Below are 24,695 nucleotides of genomic sequence, written 5' to 3'. Positions count from 1 at the left end.
TGACACTAGGTCAATCCTGCTATAGTCACTCCATAAGGTGGGTCACAGAGTGTCCGCTAGGTATAGAAAGGCGCCCTCTCTCCATCACATGAGTGCTCGTCCCAGGAAGAGTTAAAACTAGGTTGTCCCAGGATCATTGAGCGACCAGTCCACTCCAAGCTACCCTCCCCCCCCCCCACTGATTCCTTAATCTTTTCTGTGCCCCCCCCCTCTGAATAACTTCAATAGAAATGTAAGTTACCAAAAAAAAAATATTCAAAAACCAAATTACGTAATTCCCTGGGATACTAGGTTGACCCCTGAGTATCCCTTAAAACAGATGGGACAGGGGCTGGGCTTAACCTTTATTAATATGAGCCGCATTGCCCCTACTATCACACTGGATTAAAGAATTTTACTGGGAGTTGTCATTGTTGGCCAGTGCGAAATCGGGACGTAAACTATGTGGCAAACTTAATCTTCCTTTAACTCAGGGAGAGCAGAACGATGATGCATATTCAGCACATGGTTAGTGAATGACAATAGCTAGAGAGAGTTTCCATACTGTGGTCTTGAGATTCACTTACGTGTTCTACTCTTCCTGGGCTTTAGATACACGGATCAGGGTGGAGAGGAATCAGGTGATGAGATTGAGAATCATCTTCATCAACGTATCCTTAATGCAGCTCTGCAGTATGTCCCAGAGTATGGATGGTCATCCGAGGCCATCGCTGAAGGAGCTAAGGTAATCATTGTAAATTGCATTTCTAATTGTTTACATGTTCTGTCCTTCTCCGTTGTATTAATGTTTCCTCTTGGTCATGATGACACCAAGTGAATGGCTGCTAGAAACAGCGGTTCCCAAATTCAGTCCTCAAGGATCTCCAATAGTCCAGGTTTTAAGGCTATCCTTAAATTAGCACAGGTGGCTTAATAATTGTGACCGAACCACTTGTGCTCAAACAGGGATATCTTAAAAATCTGGATTGTATGGGGACCTTGAGGACTGGAGTTGGGAACCACTGTGCTAGAGGATGTGTACCTGATGAGTAAAACTGAGTGGTTCAATACTCCCTATACTTATTGGTGCAATCCAATGTGACATGTTATTGTGCTTCCTCAGTTAGGCCGAAATTAATTAATATTAAAATGGCAGAGAAGTGGTTGCATGACAGAGTACTACAATGGAATCTTTGTGTACTCTCATACTGTATGAACACATACAGCCAAAACCCATGTAAGCTCAGAACCCAAATCCACCAAATCATATATAGTGTGTCAAAAAGAGTGCTACTAGGATTGTGACCTCATGTATAGTGCAAAAGATAAAAAGGCCTAGTACTACATCTAACCATTTATTCCCTGAAAGAAGTAGTTATACTACGAAACACGTAGGAATTTAGTTATAGAGTGCAAGCTCTGTATATATTTGTGGACACCGGACACGCTGTTTCAGTCCACTCCTAGTTGCGGCAATACATGCCTTTGACTGTCCTACCCAGTATAGTCGCGCCTCAGAGTGACTCAACTGGTGACGTCATCAGCAACCGCCAAGTGAGGCAAGTGTAATCGGCAATCGCCGTCAGCGTGCAGGTCCGCTTAGCAATACAGGAGAGCTTCCATTGAGGACAGACATTTACCACACCAGGAACCGACTGCCCAAGGAGGTCCAGGACGTTGGTTTTGCTGCACCCTGCAGGTGGAGTAATCGGTGTGGGGACAGAGGTCCTTGCCGTTGTGGTAACACGCCCCAAACATGTCCTGCTTGTAACTTTTTATATTGGTGTACGCGCATTACCTATCCATCTGTATAAACTATCAATACATATTTCACTATGAGATTTTTGCGCGATTTCTTTTGTCCTTTACACTAGCCTTAAAGGTTGTTGAGCCACCCTTTGTAAACCAGCAGCAGCATCTAATTTGTTCCTAGGACAGGTTTGATATTTCTTTGTTATATACACTGGTAATCACTTTGTGTCATACTATACAACATTCAATGGAATTCTTCACCAATCACAAATGTATGATTAATATATAATTTTTATGTAGAAGGTTGGTTCACTATTAATTGTTTCCTTAATATTTTTCACCACCCTCTTCTCCTTCACATTCTCCATACTCTTGGTATTCATAACAACGCTCTATCCTGGATCTCCTCTTACCTCTCCCATCGTACTTTCAGTGTCTCTTTTGCCAACACCTTCTCCTCCTCTATCGATCTTTCTGTGGAGGTGCCCAGGGCTCTATCCTGTGACCTCTTCGCTTTTCTCTGTACACACTTTCTATAGGTCAGTGATTCCAACTGTTTTTTGTTTGGAGGAACCCTTTAAGTATTTCGTAAAATTTCGAGGAACCCCTATCTGGATGACACATGTTCGACATGGGTAAATCACAAAATAGACATGTAAAGCAGTAGGGGTAATAAATAATAATTAACTCATACTTTTGAATAAACAATGTGTATATATTTTGTAATGATTTTGGTTTAAACATCACCACCCCCCCCCCTGCATCTCACATCACCCCCATGGTTCGATTGATCTCTCTCCCTCTCTCCCTCCTTCTCTCTCCTCTCCCTCCTTCTCTCTCCTCTCCCCCCCTCTCTCCCTCCTTCTCTCTCCTCTCCCTTTCTCCCTCCTCTCCCTCCTGCTCTCCCTGCTTCTCTCCCTCCTTTTCTCCCTCCTTCTCTCCCTCCTCTCTCCCTCCTTCTCTCTCCTCTCCCTTCTCTCTCCTCTCCCCGTCTCTCCCTTCTTCTCTCTCCTCTCCCTTTCTCCCTCCTCTCTCCCTCCTCAAACACTCTCTCACACACACACTCTCTCACACTCTCTCTCTCTCGCACACACTCTCTCACACTCTCTCTCTCTCACACTCTCTCTCTCTCACACTCTCTCTCTCACACAGGAATCTTCTGTGCTAGGGGGGAGAATGCTAAAAAGGTTGGAGGAGATTTTAAACTAGGATGGAGGAGGGAGGGGAATGAAACAGATAATGAACTAAATGTAATAGAGGAGGATATAAGGTGGTATGGAGGTAGAATGGGGGCAAGTGCGAGTTTGACAAGCAGTGAGACACCCATAGTAAATACAGATAATACTAGAAAACTTCTAAAGACTAAACCAAGTGGGAGCAGAAAGGAAGGAGCAGATAAGATAATTGTACTGGCTGGAAAAAAACTAAAATACATTTTTGCTAATGCAAGAAGCCTGACAGATAAAATGAGGGAGCTTGAATTAATAGCTGCAAGGGAGCAGTATGATATCATAGGCATTACTGAAACATGGTGGGATGAAACTCATGACTGGACTGTTAATTTAGAGGGTTGTTCCCTTTTTCGGAAGGATCGAACAAATAGAAGGGGAGGTGGAGTATGTTTATATGTTAAACCGGATCTAAAACCTATTATTAGGGATGATGTTTATAAAGGGAATTATGAAAATGTAGAGACCTTGTGGATAGAAATTAGCAGTGGAGGTAAAAGTATAAAGAAAATGTTTGTGGGAATATGCTATAAACCACCAAATATCTGTGAGATTGAGGAAGCTAAAATACTTTTGCAAATGGAGAAGGCATCAAAACTGGGTCATGTTTGCATAATGGGTGATTTTAATTATCCAGACATAGACTGGGGCAATGAGATTAGCATTACAACAAAAGGAAACAGGTTTTTGGGGGTGCTTAAAGACAATTATATGACCCAAATTATCGAAGAACCAACCTGGAGAGGGACAGTTCTGGATTTGGTCATATCAAACAATGTAGAAGTAATAACAAGTATTCAAGTCCTGGAACATTTGGGTAACAGTGATCATAACATGGTCTCATTTGAAATAAATGATCAAAAAACAGATTACTTGGGTTCACCAAAGACCTTAAACTTTAGAAAGGCAGATTTGAGTAAACTGAGGTCTAATCTAGTAGTAATATATTGGGATGATGTTTTTGCAGGGAAAAATGTAGAAGGTAAATGGGCAGTCTTTAAAACATTGTTAGAAAAGCACACGCATTAGTGTATACCCTTGGGTAATAAGTATAAAATAAATAAGTCAAAACCAATGTGGCTAAATAAACAGGTAGGGGAGGAAATGGAGAAGAGGAAGGCGTTAAGATTCTTTAAGTCAGAAAGGACGGAGGCATCGAATCAGAATTATAAGCAATGTAACAAAAATTGCAAAAGGGCAATCAAATTAGCAAAAATGGATAATGAAAAAGGATTGCAATAGAAAGTAAGGTCAACAACAGCTTGAAATCCAAAGATTAGCAGCGGAGCACAGCCAAGGAATGGGGCCAGTACCAGCAGTTGGAAGGTTAAAAATAATTATTTATTAAGGCATGGAATAAACAGGGGGGAGACAAAACACACTCTGACGCGTTTCAGGCTCTGCAGCCCTTTATCAAAGAGTACGGTCAACCCTAAAAAGTTCTTTAAGTACCTTAATAACAAGAAAATGAGAAAAGAAAATATAGGACCCTTTCAGTGTGAGATGGGTAGGCAGATTATTGGAGATAAGGAAAAAGCAGAGGTATTAAACAAATTATTTGCCTCTGTGTTTACCAGGGAAAAATCAAGTTCAATAGTAGTGCCGCAGGGTGAAGCCACAACCTCCATATTAATAAACAATTGGTTAACTTAGGAAGAAGTTCATAAGCGACTTAAAAAAAGTAAATAAGACACCTGGCCCCGATAGCATATTGTACATCCAAGAGTTCTCAAGGAGTTAAGCTCAGTAATAGCCAAACCATTATATTTAATATTCAATGACTCCATTTCCACAGGCTTAGTACCAAAAGATTGGCGTAAAGCAGATGTGGTGCCTATATTTAAAAAGGGAGCTTGGTCACAACCGGGGAATTACAGACCTGTCGGCCTGACTTCAACAGTGGGGAAACTACTTGAAGGTTAATACGGAATAATATTCAGGAATACCTAATGGAAAACAAAATTATTAGTAATAGTCAGCATGGATTTATGAAGAATTGATCATGCCAAACTAACCCGATTTGTTTCTTTGAGGAGGTAAGTAGGAATTTAGACCAGGGTAATGCAGTTGATGTGGTCTACTTAGATTTTGCAACGGCTTTTGATACGGTTTCACACGCGAGGTTGGTGTACAAAATAAAGAAAATTGGACTCAGCAATAATATTTGCACCTGGATTGAAAACTGGTTAAAGGACACAACAGAGGGTTGTCATAAATTGAACTTTTTCAGGTTGGGCTAAAGTTGTGAGTGGAGTACCTCAGGCCAGGCGGAACCCCTGGGACTGCTCCACGAAACCCCAGGGTTCCGCTGAGCCCCGGTTGAGAATCACTCCTCTAGGTGACCTAATAACATCTCGGGTTTAAATATCACCTATATGCTGACGACACACAAATTTACCTTTCAACCCCTGACCTTACACCTGCTGTACAGACCAAAGTTTCTGAATGTGTCTCTGGAATATCATCCTGGATGGCCATCCGCCGACTGAAACTTAACATGTAAAAACAGAGCTCCTTATACTTCCTCCCAAACCTGGCCCTACTACCTCCTTCAACATTAGTGTTGGAAGCACCATCAATCACCCAGTAGCCCAAAGCACGCTGCTAGGGGTTACTCTCAACTCCTATCTCACATTCTCCTCTCACATTCAAAACGTATCTAAAACCTGTCGCTTTTTCCGCCGCAATATAACAAAGATACGCCCTTTCCTCTGTTACTCGACTGCTAAAACTCTGACTCAGGCCCTTATTCTCTCCCGTCTCGATTACTGTAACCTCCTGCTGTCCGGCCTTCCTGCTTCTCATCTGTCTCCCCTACAATCTATCCTAAATGCTGCTGCCAGAATCCCTCTATTCTTTCCTAAATCTGTCTGTGTCTCCCCTGCTGAAATCACTCTCTTGGCTTCCTATCAAATCTCGCATTTCGCACTCAATTCTCCTCACTTTTAAAGCTTTATACTCTTCTGCTCCTACTTAAATCTCAGCCCTAATTTCTCGCTATGCACCATCCCGACTCTTGCATTCTGCTCAAGGATGTCTTCTCTCTACCCCCTTTGTATCTAAAGCCCTCTTCCGCCTTAAACTTTCTCACTGACTGCCCCGCACCTCTGGAATGCCCTTCCCCTCAACACCCGACTAGCACCCTCTCTATACACCCTTAAGACCCACCTTAAGACCACTTGCTTAAGGAAGTTTACGAGTTGCAGCATGGCTAATACTATACACGATACATAAAGCTTGGCCCCCTGCAGACGCACCTACCTGAATGCCCTCCTACTGTCTTTGTACATTCTCCCCACCAATTAGATTGTAAGCTCCTCGGTGCAGGGACTCCTCTTCCGAAATGTAACTTTTATGACTGAAGCACTTATTCCCATGATCTGTTATTTGTATTATGTGTTATTTATATGATTGTCACGTGTATTACTAATGTGAAGCGCTATGTACACTAATGGCGCTATATAAATAAAGACAGACATACATACATACAGTACCATCCCTTGTTATCTGATTTGCAGTATATATTCACGTTTGTTTACTACCTAGCACTGCTGCACCTCAAAACGTTCTCATAACCTCTCTAATGGAGGGAGCGCTGTCTTTAATAGACTGGTCATCTACAGGTGCTTAGTAAGAACTGCAATTAAAAAGGTGAAATTAGTGAGCTTGGAAACAGGGAGGAAGGGTCACTAACCTCAAAGTTGCTTTACAAACTGAAATAAAAAAAAAACACAGTCCCTGTAAGCTCAGAACCCAAATCCACCAATTCATGAATGTTGTGTCAAAAACTGCTGCTAGGATTGTGACCTCGTGTATAGAATAAAAGACAAAACGGCCCAGTGCTAGATCTAGCTTGACATATTATATAGTTAAATACTTATCTGTAAAGGGCTGTGCGTTTGTTAATTTTAGTTGGCAAGGCAACTTGGAGGTTAGGGACCACTCCTCCCTGTTCAAGCTCACTCATTTTAATTAGCGCATTAAATGTCCATAATTTTATATGTAGACAATGTGATTTTCCTATGTTCTTCTGTTTACATTTGACCAAGTGGAGATCAGATATTAGCCTGTAAATGTGGCTCTTTTATTGTATGTATGAATGTATGTCTTTATTTATATAGCGCCTTTAATGTACATAGCACTTCACAGCAGTAATACACGTGGCAATCATATAAATAACAAATAATACAAATAACACATAATGAGAAGAAGGGCTTCAGACATAAAAGTAACATTTAGGAAAAGGAGTCCCTGCTCCGAAGAGCTTACAATCTAATTGGTAGGTAGGGAGAACATATAGAGACAGGAGAAGGGTGTTCTGGTAAGTGTGTCTGCAGGGGGCCAAGCTTTATACATGAGGTGTAAAGTATTAGCCATGGAGCTGCTCATATGCTCCGTTAAAGCAGGTGGGTCTTAAAGGTGGATAGAGAGGTTGCTATTTTCATTCTGATCCTGATTGAATAGCTCCAGTAGTAAAAACATTGCCTTTAAAGTGGATTAATCCAGTTTGAATCCAAGTGTCAGCTCAATTTGTGATATTGGGCAATTCACTTTAACTCAATATGCCTTAGGCACTAAATGAAATTGTAAGTTCTTTGGGCAGGGACTGATTGTGCACGCAAAATTCTCTGCACAGTGCTGTGTACATTGTCAGCACTGTAGAAGAAGACATTATCATGCAGGTTTGGGCTACGGCCCCAGTGGGGGCGACGGAGCGCATGGCGTCACTCGTGCCCTTCGTCCGAGCGATCTGTGTTCTTCAGATCGCTCGTGACGGGGTGGCGGGAACGCACCCATGATGTCACGTGGCTGGTTCGCCCTCACTCGCTGAACCGCCGCCGTGACGTGGCCATCGCTCGGCCATCGCTTGAAAAGACAAATCTCTTGTCTTTTGAAAACGTGGTCACGCCATCACGCTTGATCAGAAGAACACGCGAACTATGACCGGCCCCAAAGAGGGCCATCTCTTGTTTGCGCCTCGCACGCTGTCGTACTCACTGGAACCACAGGAATGAGCCTGAAGGTGCTTGCTACGTCTTTGCATGTTTAGTAAATCTGGGCTTTTGTCTCATGCCCTCTCTGTCTCTCTCTCCAGTCTCTGGATCTGTCAGTAGCAGCAGCAGGAATGTTTGAGAACGGAGGCGGCGAGCTGGTTTTGCACTTTGTGTCTCAGTGTAACGCACATCTGGCTGAGTTATTGGAGGAGGAGCAGAAGCTGGTTCAGCTGGGCAAAGCCGAGTGAGTACTCTAGAATCAACCCCTCCCCAAGATAGATGCATAGATGCCCATATTTACTAAGCGTTGCTGTGCCTTAAGACACCTTTCCGGCACCACCAGACACTTCACGGGCCATAAATGGCTTCTTCTTTTTTTAACTAAGCAGTACTACTACAAAAGACATCTGTAAGGTGTCTTATGTAGTAGCACTACTTAGTAAATGTGGCCCATAATGTACAGTATGCATAACTTATTTTTCTTGTGTATGCAGCAGTACTAACTGTGTAGATAGCACTTACATTTTATAGGGCCTTTAAATTCTTATCGCTGTTGTGGCACAGGGAGATAAAGTAAATTGGAGTAGAGAGATAGACCAGAGGGACTGCAAACAATAAATAATTCGACCACTTGTAATAGAAGGGGTGTGTGTACTATAACTGGGGGTCTGCGGTCTGCAAACCCACACACCTGACCTACAGTACGAATGCAATAACAAATTGCAGCACTTGAAAAGAAATATAATATTAACCCATTCACTGCAAGAGGGCTCTCTTACTCTCCAGCTTCAGAGCATGGCCTCTTGTTCTAGCTCTTCTATTTCTCTGACATATGCTTCCCTCCTGTACCTGAAACCCTTTCTTTATACAGTCTGTAAAAGTTTGTCATATCTCTCTCTCCATGCTCTCCTCCAAGATGTATATATTGTTGTCTCCTGGTTTTATGCTGTAAATCATGCACTATTTTCATGTCACTAATAAAGATATTAAAGAGCACCAGTCCTTGTATAGATCCTGGGTCTTCCACCTTTCCCTTCTCCGGATTTACTCAATTTAACCGAAACCTCCATTGCCTATCCTTCAGCCAATGTCATATCCATGAAACCTACTTAGAATGGAATCCAAAGATGGACATGTGTTTATCGGTCTTCTGTGTGGGACAGCGTCAGAGGCCTTTCTAAAATATCTGCTTGTATTGGTTATTGAGGGACTATAATAATCTCTCTAGTTGCATTATCTTGAATAAATGTTTATTATCGGTTCCAAGTATTATTGGGGAAAAAAAGTGAATGCATGGGGAGACCTAATAGGCAGGATATTTTCTCATGGTTTCTCTTACATTTTGGTCGGGAATTGTGCAGTAGGTACCTATCAGTAATATCTTGGAAGTGGATGAAACCTGGTTTGAAATCCCAGTGGCAACAATATCTCTCTATGCCTAATCATCTCATTAGATTGTGACACGGTGTTGAAATGTGAACCTGGACATTAACTGGGTATCCCCCTTAACCTAGGGACCCCTTTGCATCTCTATGCCCCATTTATCTTTCTGGGCTGTGCTGAAGCAGGGAACCCTAGCAGTGAGTCGCGCAAGCGTTTTCAAAGGGAGATTTGCCGGGACAATGTGCCTACATGTATCCAAGAACCAAGCATGATTCTCGGGTACATTTTTAGGGGAGCCGACAACTCCGGACCCCAACTACCTAGGCACATTCTAACAACAATTTCTCTGCAAAAAAAACCTTGAAACTCATTGTGACGATCAGGGGTAATCTGATCTGTAATAAAGGTGTTATACCCGACTAGTTACCCCTAATTTGTGTGGGAAGAGAAAGGGCTAATGTATCATGTACTATGTATGTGTATTCCAAAGCCCTTTTATTCCCTGTGAATTCAATTCCCAAGTCTACTTAAGCAGACAAATGAGGTAAAGTGTTTTGTGATCTATGGGTAAGCACTGTGATATAATTTGGGAGTCAGCCCTGTAAAGTGTTCATTGGATTATGTGACTGTATGTACTAATTTCTCAGATAGCAGGCTGGTAATGGGATTTGCATGTGAGTTACATTTGTATGGAGGGGCTTCTGATTTAATCAGATGAGGTTCCTGCAGATAAATGTGCATTGAGGACAAGCTGCAGAGCCATAAGGAGTGGGGATGGGCCAGATAACATTAAATATCTGCCATCAACTCCTCCTATGGGTTAGACAATGCCCAGCCAATCAGCCCTAGACTTGGTGTCGCCAGGGGGGGCACTCCTGCTTCCTCACAGAGTTCCTTGCCTGTTTGTGATAGGACTTCAAACCCTATAAAGAGGCATGGTGCCCCAACCCCAGTAGTGAGTTGTAGAGTGTTCGCTGTTCGTAGTTGGTGGTTCGTGACTCTAATCCAGCAAGGGAGAATTGCTAGCCAATGTTATTCTTGGATACTACACCCTGTTATTTTACCGTAAGTGTTATTTTTAAGTGTCATTTGTGTTACAGTGTTGTGTTTGCCCGAAAGGGAATAAATCTTCAGTTTATTTTATCATTCTGTCCTGTTCAATCAGTGCCCAGTATATTCAGCGTGAATTAGGTCTGGTCTACCGTGTCAGGCTTAGATTTACTGGTGGCAGCGGCCGGACATGATTGAACCTGTGTTATAGTCTACTACAGGATTCTATAACACAGTGAGGGTACTCGTAGATTGCGAGCTCCTCAGACAAGTGATAACTCACACACCTGTTTCGTAAGGCACGAGAGATACTGCACCGACACACTTTATTCGAGCAAATACCCGGTATGTACCTGGCAGATACCTGGAATGCGCCGCTCCTCACCTCTGACAAGCCCCGTTGCATTTGCCTTCCCAGCCTGGGTTCATGCCTGGCTGATGGGCGGCTGATCTGTTAAATGATAATGATTAGGATTTAATAGGCTGCAATGCTTCGCGTGTCTACCAGATGGCATAAATTCATGAATTGTAATGCAGTATATATATATATACTGTGCAGTATTGCAGCCAGCTGGAATAAAATGCTTCAATCCCTGCTTGGAAAATAACTCAATGCACTCGGGCAGAAAACAGTCACAAACCTCAATACACCCGGGTATACCCGAATTCGTGGGACTAGCCAAGCTCGAATAAAGTGTGTCGCCAGTGTATAACACTACCCCTTATTTCAAATATCTGTGGTAAGCATCCCAACATCCAACATCCCCGATCCTGGGGGCGAGAGCAAGTCGTGGAAAGATATGCAGGCTATGGAATGCCGACGGACTGTCGGACAAAGGGACAGCTGGAGCAAGACCTGGAGGTCTACGAAGCCATAATGGCTCCACCGGAGTGGCACGGCTCCTCAGCCGTGGTTGCAGCGGTCGGCAGCCAGCACAGAGTGCAGGAGGTTAATCCGGCTCCGTTGTTGCAAGAACATGGGGAGGGAGTAAGTGACCACCTGAATATTGGTGGCTTGGCACCAGTAGGTGGACCGGGCGTTGCGGCAACCTGACTAGTCACCCCTGCGCTCACCGTGCTCCTCACCAGATGGAGAGCGGGCTACAGCAGCAGAGAGAATCCAGCTGCTGGCCGTGGCATTGGGAAGAACCCCCCACTTCCACCTCGGCAACGGGGAACAGGACATTTCTAGATTAAACCATCACAGTTTCTGCAAATTCGTGGATGGTACTGACCAGATTGATGGATTCTTGAAGGACTTCGAGATGCAATGTCGACGGTACAGAGTACCACAACGGGACTGGGTTATGCGACTTAACCCCTAGTTGTCCTGTCTGGCCAAACAGACTCCGCAGGCTATCCCAGACGAGGATGGCGATGACTACGGTCACGTGAAGAACATGTTGCTGGCTCTGTATTCCCTCACCCCAGAAGCATACCGAGGCAAGTTCAGGACTGGCGAGAAGAAGCCTCAAGAGTCCTATGTCAATTACGGTGCCCGCATGGCATTGCATGGGGCACAGTGGGTGGAGGGTTCTGGGGTCTCTACATTTCCTGCGTTGCTGGACTTAATGTATCAGGAACAATTGCTGCAGTAGTGTCTCCCGGAGGTGAGGGCATGGGTGTTTGACAGAAAACCCAAAACTCATGTGGATGCAGCAAAGCTGGCAGACGACTATGTAACCAGCAGGGCGTTGATCAACCCGAAACTAGCTCCCAGAGGAGTGGCCACTCCGGCCCAGAGAGCCAAGACGACCCCGCAATGGACTCACAAGCCTGCAGTGGGAGGTAAACCACCTACCCCTACAGAATTTAAACATGAGGCGGTGTTACAACTGCAATAAGGTTGGTCACATCAGGCCAGACTGCGGTCCGGGGAAGCCCAGCAGGGCCACCGTTACCAAGCTGCAAGGCCGGTTACCTGTGTGCGACTGCCACACACAGAGGAGCCAAGCCCAGCCGTAGAAGCCAACCCCAGAGGGACGTCCACGGAAGAGCCTGTCCTTGTCACCTCAGGACAAGCAGCGGAGATCGGAGGACATCAGGTGGCGCCATTCGGCATGGAGACCAATGACGTCCGCCATAAGAACCTGAGAAAAGTGACCATCGGAGACCAGCAAGCGGACGGCTTGCTGGATTCTGGTGCCACTTTTACCCTGATTCGCCTTGATATGGTGTGGCCAGAGGATTTGCTCCCGTGCCCTGGAATGCAAGTGACCGTGACTGATGGAGGACCGCGGTCACTCCAGGTTGCCCGGGTCTTTTTTGATTGGGGTGCCGGACGTGGCCTGAGGGAGGTAGGGGTATTGCCCCGGTTAGATGCCAAGGTTTTGCTTGGCAATGACCTGGGGCACGTTACCTGCGTGTTTACAGCCGAGCTGGCTCCAGTTGCAGCAATCACCAGGAGCCAGTCAGCCCAGCTAACAGCAGCTGCAACCCCTGTCCCCCTGCATTTGGGACCCACGGCACAGTGGCCTCTGCGGAGACCGGGCAGGTAAGCCAGACTAAGTCGACTTCTGATACGGACCTACTGTACTGCTCCCTTTGTCTGTTCCCAGTTCCCCCGACATAGCAGCATAAATAAAGGTACTGTCCCGGCCAGCTTTATTCTAAAGCTTGCCGGGTGTTTAGCGGGCTAACCGCAGGGCTTCTCTCCGTTTAAAACGGAGTTTCCCGCGTGGCGGCCGCTTCAATAGATAAGCGCTAATGGCGCTTATTATTGAAAGCGCCCGAGGCGCGGAAAAAACGGCCGAAGATAGCCGCGCGCCACCCGCAGCTATTTTTAAACTGCGGGGGCAGCCGCATTAGTTTTAAGCTGACCGCCACTGTATAAATACCAAAAGGTTCATTTTAGAAATGTATACCCCTGAAGAAGTCTTGTTCAAAGACTAAACGCGTAGGGTTAATAGGTTGTCACCTACTTTCTATATGTCCCTTATTGTATGTCCAGATGCAATAATACAACTTTTTGAAAATATACCAGCTGGCGTGTGCTTAATCTTTCATTCACTGGAGAAACTTATGCAAACTAAGGAAAGCATTTGATTTGGCTAAGTGGAAAGTCCTCTGTGGATCTTGGAGAGTAACACAGTGCACACGGAGTGTCTGCGCACCTGCTTTTGTGCATGGTTGCGAGAGCAGTCAGAGCGGCTAACGGAGTTCCACCCGGTGAGATGTCAGAGGCTCCGAGTGTCTACTCGCAGGTTACAGTAAAGTAGCTGGAGAGCTGATTATTTATTTATTTATAAAATATTTTACCAGGAAGTAATACATTGAGAGTTACCTCTCGTTTTCAAGTATGTCCTGGGCACAGAGTAAAACAAATAATACATGGTTGCAAATACAGTTACATAAATGAACAGGGTATCCATTATATACAAGACATTGCATGCACAGTTAGAGAAGATGTATATTATAGGCGTATGTAGCAGTTACAGACCAGATCAAAATGTGCGACAGCCTTAGATTTGAAAGAACTTAGACTGGTGGTGGATGTGAGAGTCTCCGGTAGGTTGTTCCAGTTTTGGGGTGCACGTAAGGGAAGGAGGAGCGGCCGGATACTTTGTTGAGCCTTGGGACCATGAACAGTCTTTTGGAGTCTGATCTCAGATGATAGGTGCTGCATGTGGTAGGGGTGAGGAGCTTGGTCAGGTAGCTGGGTAGTTTGCCCAGAAAGTATTTGAAGGCAAGACAGGAAAGGGGAACTTTGCGCCTAGACTCGAGTGATGACCAATCTAGTTCTTTGAGCATTTCGCAGTGATGTGTGTTGTAGTTGCATTGGAGAACGAAATGACAAATTGAATTGAGGAGGGTGTCAAGTTTGACAAGGTGGGTTTGGGGTGCTGAGCCATATACAGCTCAACCCCTTTATAGCGCGATCCGCTATAACACGGTATGAGCGTGGACCCCGAATTTAAAAAAAATATTTTTTTTTAAGTTTTTTTTTTTTTGCACACACTGCACACACTCAATGCACACTGCATACATTCACAGCACACTGCATACATTCACAGCACACTGCATACACTCACAGCACACTGCACACACTCAGCACACTGCACACACTCACAGCACACTGCATACACTCACAGCACATTGCACACACTGAGCACACTGCACACACTCACAGCACACTGCACATACTCACAGCACACTGCACATACTCACTGCACACTGCACACTCACAGCACACTGCATACACTCACAGCACACTGCACACACTGCACACACAGCACACTGCACACACACATATACTGACACACACAGCACACTGCACACACACACTGACCACACACACCACACTGCACAGCACACTGCATACATTCACAGCACACTGCATACACTTACAGCACATGCACACACTCACGCCACACTGCACACACTCACAGCACACTGCACACACTCACAGCACACTGCACACACTCACAGCACACTGCATACACTCACAGCACACTGCATACATTCACACCATACTGCACACACTCACAGCACACTGCACACACTCACAGCACACTGCACACACTCAGCACACACTCACAGCACACTGCATACACTCACAGCACACTGCATACACTCACAGCACACTGCACACACTCACATCACACTGCACACACTCACAGCACACTGCACACACTCACACTGACACACACACAGTCTCACACAGTCAGATACACACACACACACACACAGAGACACACTGTCTCTTTAAGGGAGCTTGCTCTAGCAAGACGGAAGCAGAAGCAGGAAGCATAGACAGGGAGAAGAGCTGCCAGATGCCGGGTAAGTGCTGTGTGCTGTTGCCGCTGCCCCACCGGGTCTGGGAACGCTGGGAGAGTTCTCAGCTTTCCCCCTCCGGCGGACACGGTACCACCACAAAATTAAAAAAAAAAAACATTTTCGGCGGCCATTTTTTTCCCGCGACCCCTTTTATGTCGCGCGTGGCCCCGAGGACCGCGCTATAACGGGGTTAAGCTGTACTATGTCTCCATAGTCGATAATTGGCATTAGCATTTGCTGTGCAATACGCTTTCTGACCAGCAGGCTTAAGGAGGATTTGTTCCTGTAAAGTACACCTAGTTTGGCATAGGTTTTGGATGTCAGGGTATCCCTGACGGAGGTGCAACCAGAGGCAAGCCCTGGGGACTACGGCAAGCGACGGAGCACTGAGGTGTGCGGAGCTGAGCAGGAGAAGGGCTGGCATAGTGCAGTAAGACTGTTTGATGGACCGGACTAACAACCGGGTTAACCACGTGAGCTGTGCACAGAGGGTTGTGGGCTGTGTAGGAGAGGACAACATGGCCATTTGCTAAGGCGCTGCATTGCCAAATTGAACAGGCATCATATACAAACTGGCGGCGTGAAGGTCCCAATACCCACCCTAACCCATCTACATGTAACAAAGTGACACTATGCTAATTGCAAACATCTAATATTGATCTCCGCCAGCTAACTTTTATCTGAACTCTCCACATAGAAGCACAGAGACATTGTGTTCTATTTCCAACTCTCTCCACTCTCTCATAGCTAATGTGTTAATGTCTTGTATGGCACAATGTTGCAAGTGGTTTAAACATAGATACAATTTATCAATTTCAATTGTGCATAAGTAGAGGAATTATTCTCTCTCTTCAGTGGTATATAGTCATATTAACCCTCTATTGACAGATCTACTTTAACATTGTTTTATTTCTAAAATGTGCGCCAGGTGCAACTGATGATATATATAGATATATATATTCATATCAATCAACAGTATACAGGTATTTCTACTGTGATTAGATCTCTTGTTTGTGGCAGGAAGAAGCAGACGGGTCAGTTTCTGAGGGATGCGGTTGACGCTCGGCTGAGGATGCTGATACCATACATTGGGCAGTGGCCACAGGTACACGTCAAAGATATCAACCTAAAGAAATTCTTTCTATAGACGCTCCTAAATAGACGTGAAGTAATTGTGATTGTAAGTGCACAAAGTTATATTTACATATAAACAAATGCACTGCCCAGTGATGTCAGTCAATCTAATATTAAATAATTGAAAAGTGACTTACGTGATAATTATCCTGCTTAAATACAATATGGTGAAACAAGTGAAGTAATAAATCAAAATGCATGTGAAAAATATACAAATTAGCAGTGCACATTAACTACTTCTCAAACCATAAAGTGAGCTGGTTTCAAAGTTCTTCCAAAGTGTAGATTCTATACAAGATTAGGGGAGCAAAATGGGCCACCGCAAAAAGAACAAAAAAAATGGCCACAAAGTAGCGTAATGCGTAATCACTGTGATGAGAGCTAGGGGCCAGTGAGGTGGTTCTACTCGCATTTCCCAAACAAAAACGGGACCACTTGCCATCCTAGCTCCCTTTCATCTCCATTGTTCCCAACCCATAGTGTTTACCCCAGTATCTTTTTCCCTTTTTATTTGTATTTGAAGGCAAGACAGGAAAAATAAACTTTGCACCAAGACTCAAGTGATGTAGTTTTTTGAGCATTTCGCAGTGATGTGTGTTGTAGTTACATTGGAGGACAAAGCGGCATATTGGGTTGTAGAGGGTATGTAGTTTTCTACGGTGAGTTTAGGGTGCTGTATCATATACTAGATCCCCATAGTCTAAAATTGACATTGGCATCTGCTGTGCGATGCGCTTTCTGACCAGCTCGCTTAGAAAGGATTTGTTCCTATAAAGCTGCGGTGCGCAAACTGGGGGGGCGCGCCCCCCTGGGGGGACGCAAGATTGTTTAGGGGGGGCGCAGGAGCAGAGAAAAAAGCCGTCTGTAGCTGCAATTTCTTTTTTGGCCATTAGGTGGCGCTGTGCTACACAGTTACACAGAGGCATCTCCTTCTTGCATCAGCGTGGTGAGTGTGTGTGACATGGGGAGGGGGGGTGAGTGTGAGACTGGGACATGGGGAGGGAGTGTGAGACTGGGACATGGGGAGGGAGTGTGAGACTGGGACATGGGAAGGGAGTGTGAGACTGGACATGGGGAGGGAATGTGAGACTGGGACATGGGAAGGGAGTGTGAGACTGGGACATGGGGAGGGAGTGTGAGAATGGGGCATGGGGGGGGGAGTGTGAGAATGGGACATGTGGAGGGAGTGTGAGACTGGGACATGGGGAGGGAGTGTGAGAATGGGACATGGGGAGGGAGTGTGAGACTGGGACATGGGGAGGGAGTGTGAGACTGGGACATGGGGAGGGAGTGTGAGACTGGGACATGGGGAGGGAGTGTGAGAATGGGACATGGGGAGGGAGTGTGAGACTGGGACATGGGGAGGGACTGTGAGACTGGGACATGGGGAGGGAGTGTGAGAATGGGACATGGGGAGGGAGTGTGAGACTGGGACATGGGGAGGGAGTGTGAGACTGGGACATGGGGAGGGAGTGTGAGACTGGGACATGGAGAGGGAGTGTGAGACTGGGACATGGGGAGGGAGTGTGAGACTGGGACATGGCGAGGGAGTGTGAGACTGGGACATGGGGAGGGAGTGTGAGACTGGGACATGGGGGGGTGAGTGTGAGACTGGGACATGGGGGGTGAGTATGAGACTGGGACATGGGGAGGGAGCGTGAGACTGGGACATGGGGAGGGAGTGTGAGACTGGGACATGGGGAGGGAGTGTGAGACTGGGACATGGGGAGGGAGTGTGAGAATGGGACGTGGGGAGGGAGTGTGAGAGTAGGACGTGGGGATGGAGGTTAGTGTGTGACATGGGGAGGGGTGAGTGTGAGTGTGACATGGGGAGGGGTGTGTGTGTGACATGGGGAGGGGGTGAGTGTGACATGAGGAGGGGGGTGAGTGTGACATGGGGAGGGGGGTGAGTGTGACATGGGGAGGGGGGTGAGTGTGACATGGGGAGGGGGGTGAGTGTGACATGGGGAGGGGGGTGAGTGTGACATGGGGAGGGGGATGAGTGTGACATGGGGAGGGGGGTGAGTGTGGGGGTGTGAGTCTGTCACCCACCCTCTCTCTCTGTGTCCCACCCTCTCTCTCTCTCTGTCACCCACCCTCTCTCTCTCTCTCTCTCTCTCTCTCTCTCTCTCTCTCTCTCTCTCTCTCTCTCTCTCTCTCTCACCCATCCTGTCTGTCTATCTCTGTCTCTCTCTGTCTTTCTCTCTCTCTCCCTCTGTGTGTGTCTGTGTCTCTCTCTCTCTCTCTCTCTCTCTCTCTCTCTCTCTCTCTCTGTCTGTCTGTCTGTCTGTCTTGTTTTTTCCAATTATAAACAGGACAATACTTATTTTCATCTAAAGCATAAAGACCATTTAGCTGTGTAAAACCACAATATAAATGTGAATCACAATAAGAATACCATATAAAATTACCTGTCGGTCCAAAAAACAACATCCACTGGTGAATGGATGTGTAACACTTAAAAAAACCATTATGGCCTGTATTAAAAAAAAAGTGGGTGTGGTCTATCTATTCACGGTCACAGTAAACAGAAAAACCAATGTAAATAATCTCATTCCATAAGGGGATACCTCAGATGTTTGAAATGTCTCTTCCGGATCAGAAATGGAGAGATAGACACATATAACAGCCTTCCTCTGGATGTGACAATCTCTTGTACTCACAGTTTCTCCACAGCTTCCCCACGCTTTGCAGCGCTTCACAGGGGACAATATTGAATGGGTAAATGTTAGCTGGTCTCTAGGTTATTCCCCAGCAGTAGAGGGTACCCTCACTTTATCAGCGTTCCTTTGGAGATTGATCTACCCACAGGTGCTCACATGGGTTCCTGGATTTCACCAAACCGCACGGTGTTCACCGTAAGTGAGTGTAGTAGATTTTTCTCTCGGCTGATACACAACTGATCTTAATTGGACGCTTCCCAGCTTGAAGAATTTGTCCAAAAACTCCCCACGCTTTGCGGCACTCACAGTGGGCAGATTATTGGTGCCTGGAATTCCCCATGCTGTACAAAAATCACAGGGAGAGAGTATGGTCCATATACTGTATTGCTCTCTGGGGATGTAGAGCTGATTTCAGTAAGACGCTTCAAAGAGCTGTGTAATTCGGAATGATATTATTTCACACTTTACCAGGCAAAGATTGATATACTTGCTCAAAGATTAGTATATTACTGTGCAGAATATCTCTATTTGTATCACCCAACGTTTCATCGTATCAAATGACTTCCTTCGGGGTATGTTTCTTGAGAGGTAATGAATGATCTACAGTGTATATATACCCCTCAGAAACCAGGATGGTCAATTAGAGACGCGTATCTCTCAATCAAGTTAATAATGATGATTAACAATAATTTTAAATACAGCTCATACCTTCCACAACGTTGTGCTGTATTAATAAATATAGTTCTGTATAAATGCAGTTATCTTAAGATAAAAAACAGATAAATAGAGGTTTTTAATTGCAATGCTAAACCTACATTATACTGTAACATATTACAACATGAGAGGATTAAATCGATGTTATACTGTGTAAGAAAAAGACTCCATATATAATATAAAAACCAAAGTGATTCTGTCTAAAAACAGACACATAGACGTTTTTAAGTTGCAATACTAAGCCTGCAACATATTCAAATATAAGGCCTCGGGCATAGACACTTTGCCCGTGCGGAGGCGCGCTGAGGCTCAGGGAAAGCGGTGCTTTCCCTGGCCTTAGAGCGCGCGCCGTCTGGAGGCGGGCCAGTGACGTCATGGAGCTGGTTCGCCCTCATTGGGAGAACCGCTCACGTGACCGGCGAGCGCAGAAACTTAACATTTGTTAAGACACACGCTTCTGCAGGCGTGTGGAAGCATGCGCGAGCGCCTGCTAAAGCCGCTCTCATTACGGCTGCAGGGGCTCAGTGCCGAGCAGCAGCGCGCCTCAGCACGGGCGCTGACCATGCCCGAGGCCTAATAGCTACATGAGAAGACAGTCAGATACTTACTAATGTATGGATAGAGTATATATCTATTATAAAAACCTGAATGATTCTCTTGTAAAGGGCATGAAAATAGGAAGGAATAAATGTATCAGATAAACAGAAACTAAAAATATGAACTATGTATTATAGACCCTAGCGGATGTAGTATGAAAAAAAAAAATAGGCTCAAATAAACAATGGTTCTGATATCAAGATTTTTATTTAACCTGTTTATCTGACAGGTTCACATTTAAAATATGGATTTGGTTTTTAGAGGCTTCATACTTTTCCCATTATTTATCAGTCCTTGATAAAAGTCTTATAGCCTGAAACGCGTAGATGTGTCACCTGCTGCTGCTGTGGGGGGCTATGTTTGATCCTTTTACACATTAAAGTGTTTTTTATGATACCGTGAGCTTCCTCCTGCTTCCTTGGCAGTGCACTGCCCTTCTCATCCATTCCTATTTTTATTTATCACTTACTATTTATTCAATAGCACACATCACTTATAAATATTTCATATTTACATTGATCACACATTTATAGTCACATTTATTTCTGGATTTAGCGCTGATACTTCTTTATTGTGTATGTATAAAAAATATATATATATATATATATATATATATACAGTGCTTGACAAATCACCCAAAAATCCACTCGCCGAACCAAAAAATCTACTCGCCACCTAGCCCCGCCCATAGCCACGCCCCTAGTCCTGCCCCCCAACATTACAATTAGCCCTCGTTAGGTGCGTGTGTGTGACTAGTTTCCTGCACCCATTAACCAGTGTCAGGATGCCCCCGCTTCACAATATCTAAAGCAGCAATCCCGCCTGGGATCTTACCTGATCTGCAGTCCCTCAATGTCCAGGTACCCTCATTCCCGCAATGTTATACATTGGAGGGGAGGTGTTCCTTACCTGTCTTCTGGGTTAGGGGGGATTCCGATTGTCTCCCATGTGAAGCTTGAGTGTAGGTATATTTCAATTAAGATATATAGGGTAAACTTAGATATCCAGATCCAGAGTGTGGGAGACAGACAGAGAGGAGAGAGAGACACAGACAGAGAGGAGAGAGAGACACAGACAGAGAGGAGAGAGAGACACACAAAGAGAGAGGAGAGAGAGACACAGACAGAGAGGGGAGAGAGAGAGAGACACAGACAGAGAGGAGAGAGAGAGGGAGAGGCACACAGACAGAGAGGAGAGAGAGAGACAGACAGAGAAGGGGCAGAGAGGGGAGAGAGAGACAGAGGAGAGAGAGATACAGACAGAGAGAGGGGAGAGAGACAGAGCGAGGGGAGAGAGAGACAGAGAGAGGGGCGAGAGAGACAGAGAGAGGGGCGAGAGAGAGAGAGGGGTGAGAGAGACAGAGAGAGGGGAGAGAGACAGAGAGAGGGGAGAGAGAGACAGAGAGAGGGGCGAGAGAGACAGAGAGAGGGGCGAGAGAGAGAGAGAGGGGGAGAGAGACAGACAGGGGAGAGAGACAGAGACGGGAGAGAGACGGAAGAGGGGAGAGAGAGAGACGGAAGAGGGGAGAGAGATGGAAGAGGGGAGAGAGAGAGACGGAAGAGGGGAGAGAAAGAGACGGAAGAGGGGAGAGAGAGAGACGGAAGAGGGGAGAGAGAGAGACGGAGGAGGCGACTGACTGATTGATTGGGGGGGGGGTGACTGATTGGTGTCCTGCACACCCACACACCCACTCTCTCTCTCATATATACACACACACACACTCTCATACACACACACTCCCATACACACACACACACACACACACTCCCATACACACACACACACTCCCAAACACACACACACACACACTCCCATACACAAACACACACTCCCATACAAACACACTCCCATACACACACAATCCCAAACACACACACACACACACACACACACACACACACACACACACACACACACACACACACACACACACACACACACACACACACACACACACACACACACACACACACACACACTCCCATACATACACACACACACTCCCATACACACACACACACTCCCATACAAACACACTCCCATACACACACAATCCCAAACACACACACACACACACACACTCCCATACACACACACACTCCCATATACACACACACCCATACACACACACACTCCCATACACACACACACTCCCATATGCACACACACACTCCCATACACACACACACACACACACACACTCCCATACAAACACACTCCCAAACACACACACACACACTCCCACACACACACACACACTCCCATATACACACACACACACACACACACACACACACACACACACACACACACACACACACACACACACACACACTCCCATACACACACACACACACTCTCCCATACACACACACACACACACACACACTCTCCCATACACACACACACACTCTCCCATACACACACCCACTCCCATACACACACACTCTCCCACACACACACACACACACACTCTCCCATACACACACACACACACTCCCCCCCCCCCCACACACACACGGGGGAGGGGGGGTGAGGAAGAGAGGAAAGGCCGCGACAAGCAGCACCACTGCCCGCGTGCCAATCCCCCGCCTCGCGCGGGCAGCAGGAGCACCGGAGACGAGCACCCCAGCCTCGCGGGGACGAGCACCCGGAACAGGGAGGAGCATCCCCGCACCCACATCCCGTCCGGCGGGCAGCGGGAGCGCCGGGGACGGAGAGGAGCGCCGGAGACGAGCACCCCCGCTTCGCGGGGACGAGCGACAGAGAGGAGCATCCCAGCTACCACCTCCCGTCCGGCGGGCAGCGGGAGCGCCGGGGACAGAGTATCACCTCTACTAGCACCTCCCGCCTCAATTGCTGGATTTGTAAAATAAATAAATAAATAATAAAAAAAATTTTTATCACAGAACCGCGTGTGCTGAGCAGCCATTAAGCGGGGTCGCCATGGGGGCAAATCCGGCCACCCTTGTCGACCGGATTTGTCGAGCACTGTATATATATATATATGAAAAAAGAAAGGTGCCCAAATATAACTAACAAACAGTAACCTGTGTATAAGTGGATGCTGCCACAATGTAAGGAAAACACACAATTCCAATATATAGAAGGGTAAAGAAAAAACAAAAGGCGCAAACCACTGACCACAATGCTTAAGTTACTAAACAATAGCAATACAATAATGATGCAATGAAAGTCCAATCTGTAGAATCCTGGATTGCGTGGGATCTACGTATAAATGAAAAAGATAGCCAAATATGGAGAAGTAAGTATGTATTAATGACACACAGAGTAAGCACAGATCCTACTTACGAAATCACAGAGTAAAATGTGTATGTCAGGATTAAAATCCTTGTCAGGAACTGTAATACAGGAACTGTTAGTCGCAATTAGCTGCAGGAATCACTCCAAAAGACGCCGACTGATCTCCCCCTCAGCTCCTCGGCTGGAAACCTTGCGATATTTGCGTGATGATGCTCCGCTTTAGCTTCTGAGTAAACAGAAGCTCCTCCGTGGGTGAAATCAGCCACAAATGCCACTAAGAGCGGTTACAGAGTTCCAATTGCCTTGAATAACGCATACAGTTCAGCAAGTATATAAAATCCAAGGGACAAGGTCAAGACAACCTTGTCTCTACGCGTTTCGTCTAAAAAGACTTTATCATGGGGTATGTGGTTACACCCGTGTGAGGTATCTAAATAGGCTGGAATCTACTATGATTGGTCCAAATATGACCTATCGCACCAGCCTAATAGAATCCCCACACAGGTGACAGGTGCAGATAATGAGGTAATAACCCATATCATATAAAATTAACTACCGTCTAAGAACAATTAATGCACATAAATTTATAAAAAAATGACAATACATAATACAAATTCATAATAATATATACAATTATAATTGTATAAAACAGCAAAGATATTAGTAATGGAATGTCAAACATACAGAGAAAAAAATATATATGATTGGAGACAAAGTGGGTACTAAGTCAAAAAGGCACCCAGATCTATATCCACATTTAATCCCAGTGGGACCAGTGTTTTGACCATATGTATCCACTTTGTCTCCAATCTAGAAATGGAATTGACAACGTCCCCTCCCCTCCAACTCAGGGGTACCTTGTCAGTACCCATACAAAGAATCCCCGCGGGGTTACTGTCATGAAATTCCGAGAAATGTTTAGACAAATGATGTTGTTGGAAACCTTTTTGTATATTTGTGATATGTTCTGCAAAACGAATTTTTAATTTTCTTATTGTACGCCCAATGTATTGCTTATTGCATGGGCACCGTATAAGGTACACAATATTAGTTGAGTCACAGGTTATGAATTGTTCTATATTATGGATATCACCCGTATGAAAGGATTTAAATGATTTGATGCTTTTAGCCCCATGCACATCTAGTTTGCAAGTTTTACA

At 45.6% G+C, this 24,695-nt stretch overlaps 1 protein-coding gene across 2 annotated transcripts in view; it reads left to right on the top strand.

Annotated features, from left to right (window-relative positions):
- COQ9 (coenzyme Q9) overlaps positions 1-24,695 on the top strand; it is a 56,944-nt gene that overhangs the window by 23,040 nt on the left and 9,209 nt on the right. For both annotated transcript variants that reach the window (XM_075577056.1, XM_075577055.1), the window contains exons 3-5: positions 592-724; positions 8,056-8,198; positions 16,184-16,268. In XM_075577056.1, the coding sequence (XP_075433171.1) occupies positions 592-724; positions 8,056-8,198; positions 16,184-16,268 (361 nt within the window). The remainder of the gene's footprint in view (positions 1-591; positions 725-8,055; positions 8,199-16,183; positions 16,269-24,695) is intronic.

The sequence above is a fragment of the Ascaphus truei genome, chromosome 19 (assembly GCF_040206685.1).
Source record: "Ascaphus truei isolate aAscTru1 chromosome 19, aAscTru1.hap1, whole genome shotgun sequence".
Taxonomy (NCBI): Eukaryota; Metazoa; Chordata; class Amphibia; order Anura; family Ascaphidae; genus Ascaphus; species Ascaphus truei.
Note: the sequence above shows the minus strand (reverse complement) of the source record. Positions and strands in the feature narration are given on the sequence as shown.